The following is a 3,076-nucleotide window of genomic DNA, read 5'->3' on the forward strand; positions in this document are numbered from 1 at the left end:
ATCTATTGGTTTAATGTAAGTGGCTATTGTTCAGGACGAACAATACTAAGAAAGGGGCAGTGTTAAGACAGCGGAAGTCACGGAAGACAGCGGAAATTAACAAACAACCAGAGACGTAACAGTATATTAAAACGTATTTGTGTTAAAAAAGAAAACTTCGTGTATCATTCTTGTTGGCAAATATCATAAACTGACTATATAGTGGCTTTAATTTAACTACTACATTTAAATTTATCAGTTAACTCAATTTCAGGCTATTTGAAATTCTAATATGTGAAATTACCAATATTTTTTAAATATTTTCTCCATAAAGTTTACAATTCAAATACACTTAACAGAGCTTCTTCCCTACTTCATTTTCTTGATGTCTTATCATTCTACAGAATTCAGACTATTATCGAAAGAAACAAATTAGCATCCTTCTTCTGTAATCTGTCTATATGGAAAAAAGTTTCAAAGTAACATCGTAAAAGTTCTTATTCAATTAACTCTTATAACTTCTGACACATCAGCCCTACTTGAAGGATCCAAATTGTCCAATTCCAGTTTTCAAAAAGTTCTATAAAATTACTAACACAAAGGAACAATAAATATGTTCATATTTCTCCTGTTTACAATCAGAATGTGATCAATACTTCTCAAAGCAATATGTTGTCGAAAAGTCTCTAATTTTATTAAAATGTAGTTTATGTATTCCCCAGTGAAGTAATTTAAATTCTCCCTGAAAATATATTAAGTTAATGTGTTGTATGTATAAAGTAAAATCAAACTGTTTGTTCTTTCATTGCTATAGTTTGTTGGATGGTATGATGATAAAATGTATGGTGGTTTGAAGATGACTCTAGAAAATATGAAAGCAGCGGACCCAAATTTTGGTAAGATATAAATTTATGGATGATTGTTCTGCAACATGTAGACAAGGATCTTTATTCTTGTTTTCCCAGTTAAAAAAAAGAAAATATATTTACACTTAAATTATGGAACATTTGCAAAAGGTAAGTTTAAATGTCTTATCACAGTATTCATCTACTTAACAAAAGTATAAAATTTATAATGATTTATATTAATAAATTATAATAATTGTATTTTTCTATATTTGTTTTAAAATTTGTAATAGTTTGTGACCAAAATTATTTTTTACTTCACATTTTTCTTAATATTTATGAAATGTCAACATGGTATGAGAATTTTTTACATATTTCTAGGTACACATGATTTACTGAGGTCCAATATGCAGGTGTAATACTGACATTCACTCTACGGGTATATGTAAACATGATTTACTGAGATTCATGATACAAATATATTGACTGTACTAATTTTATATGGATATTGGTATTTATCTGGTTGTACCTAGCTTTTGTTTAGAAGTATTTGCATTTTTTTTATGTTTTGAGTGTATACAAATATGTACTTTCATGGTTTTTGGATAGAAAGTGTATGCACTCACTCTTTACTGTAAATATAGTTGAGAAAGATGAAATATCAGTTTTTAATGATTGTAAAACACCATATAATATTGTTACAAATTTTCAAAGTGCACTCATTAGTTTGTTTTTGTCCATTCTCTGAAATATTAAGTGTGAGTATTTCATTCCTAGTTATGGGTCAGGTGATGTCTCTAGGCTTGGATCTGATTAGTCTTGGAAGAACACTACAAGGAGATACTGAACTTAAACAGGAAATAGAAAAGTTGGAATCTCTGTCTAAACAACAAGCCTGTGTTTTAACTTCAAGGGAACAAAGTCATATTAAGGCTGTCCAATTATGGGCTGATGGGTAAAAATGATTTTCCTACACTAGCAAAAAGTAACTTCTAGTTTCAAAGAGATGTATTATAAATGTTCTAGTCACTTATAGCAGGATTGGTTTATCAAGTGTCTTTTGAGTGAAATAAGTTGAAAATCATGATTATAGTCATTGAAACATGTTTTAGGTAATAACATGTTACTTAATAGGATTTTAGTTAGTGAACAGTCTTTTTCAAGTTCATTATATTTATTTAGAATGGTTTTATGCATTAATTAAATTCTCTCAAAGTATGGTTTTAGTAAGTGAACAGAATATTTAAAATATGAACTGATTAGTGAGGATACACTGAACAGACAAATATTGCCTTTGAAATGAACACTGATTTTTACAGTATTTGGTTTTAGTAAGTGAAACGTCTTTACATTATATAAAGTTTGGTAAAAATAATTGAAGAAAATAAAAAGCATTTGTACTTTGATTACTGATTCATTAGTAAGAATGGCTTTAGTGAATTAATTGTGTCATTTATATGCTGTCTCATTAGTATGGGTCATTTTATTGGACAGTATATTCAGAATGATTTTATTATAGAATAGTGTTTTTCAATAGAAGGACTAATTAATAATGTTACATATCTGCTTGTTTGTTAATTTCCATTAGAAATTCTTTCCAAGGAACTTCTGCGATACAAGTACTTTCTTGGTTAAACCAGTTTATTCTTTCTCGATACAAACTTTTAGTACACAGTAATTCCACAGTCAGTACGTTTCTCGTCACTTTAAACTTAACAACTTTTATAATATACACTATAAATCACAGCGATACACAACCTCGATAACTTTGCTCTCTACTAGAGATCTTAACCTATCCTCTTATGACAATCTTTCCATCCCAGATATCATTTTAGAAATCCTTCTCTTCACCCTTTCCAACAATTCAATGTAAGGTAAGGAGCCTAAGACTTAACACAGAACTCCAAGTGTAGCCTAACCAATGGCCTATAAAATACATTATAACCTCTTTAGACTTGTATTCGATATTTTTTTAGATACAACCTAAAATCTTATTTGACCTGCTACTAGCAATCACATTATTTGGATGACTTGAGAGACTGATAAACCAGAACACCAAGATATTTCTCTTCTATAACACTGTTAAAGTTATTCCCATCAAGATTATACTTATAATTCAAATTATGATATCCCACATCCATTACCTTCCATGTATTATAATTAATCCATCCAAGCAGTATGCTGTTGCTAGTGGTAGGGCAAATAGGATTTTAGGTTGTATATACAGAAATCTTGAATAAAAGTCTAAAGAG

General features: G+C 29.2%; 1 protein-coding gene across 3 annotated transcripts in view; it reads left to right on the forward strand.

Annotated features, from left to right (window-relative positions):
- The first annotated feature begins 766 nt into the window (after positions 1-766).
- LOC106459233 (tetratricopeptide repeat protein 38-like) overlaps positions 767-3,076 on the forward strand; it is a 57,219-nt gene continuing 54,909 nt past the window's right edge. For all 3 annotated transcript variants that reach the window (XM_022385680.1, XM_022385679.1, XM_013918836.2), the window contains exons 1-2: positions 767-875; positions 1,602-1,779. In XM_022385680.1, the coding sequence (XP_022241388.1) occupies positions 818-875; positions 1,602-1,779 (236 nt within the window). In that variant the 5' untranslated portion in view covers positions 767-817. The remainder of the gene's footprint in view (positions 876-1,601; positions 1,780-3,076) is intronic.

Source organism: Limulus polyphemus, unplaced genomic scaffold, assembly GCF_000517525.1.
Source record: "Limulus polyphemus unplaced genomic scaffold, Limulus_polyphemus-2.1.2 Scaffold579, whole genome shotgun sequence".
In the NCBI taxonomy this organism is placed as follows: domain Eukaryota; kingdom Metazoa; phylum Arthropoda; class Merostomata; order Xiphosura; family Limulidae; genus Limulus; species Limulus polyphemus.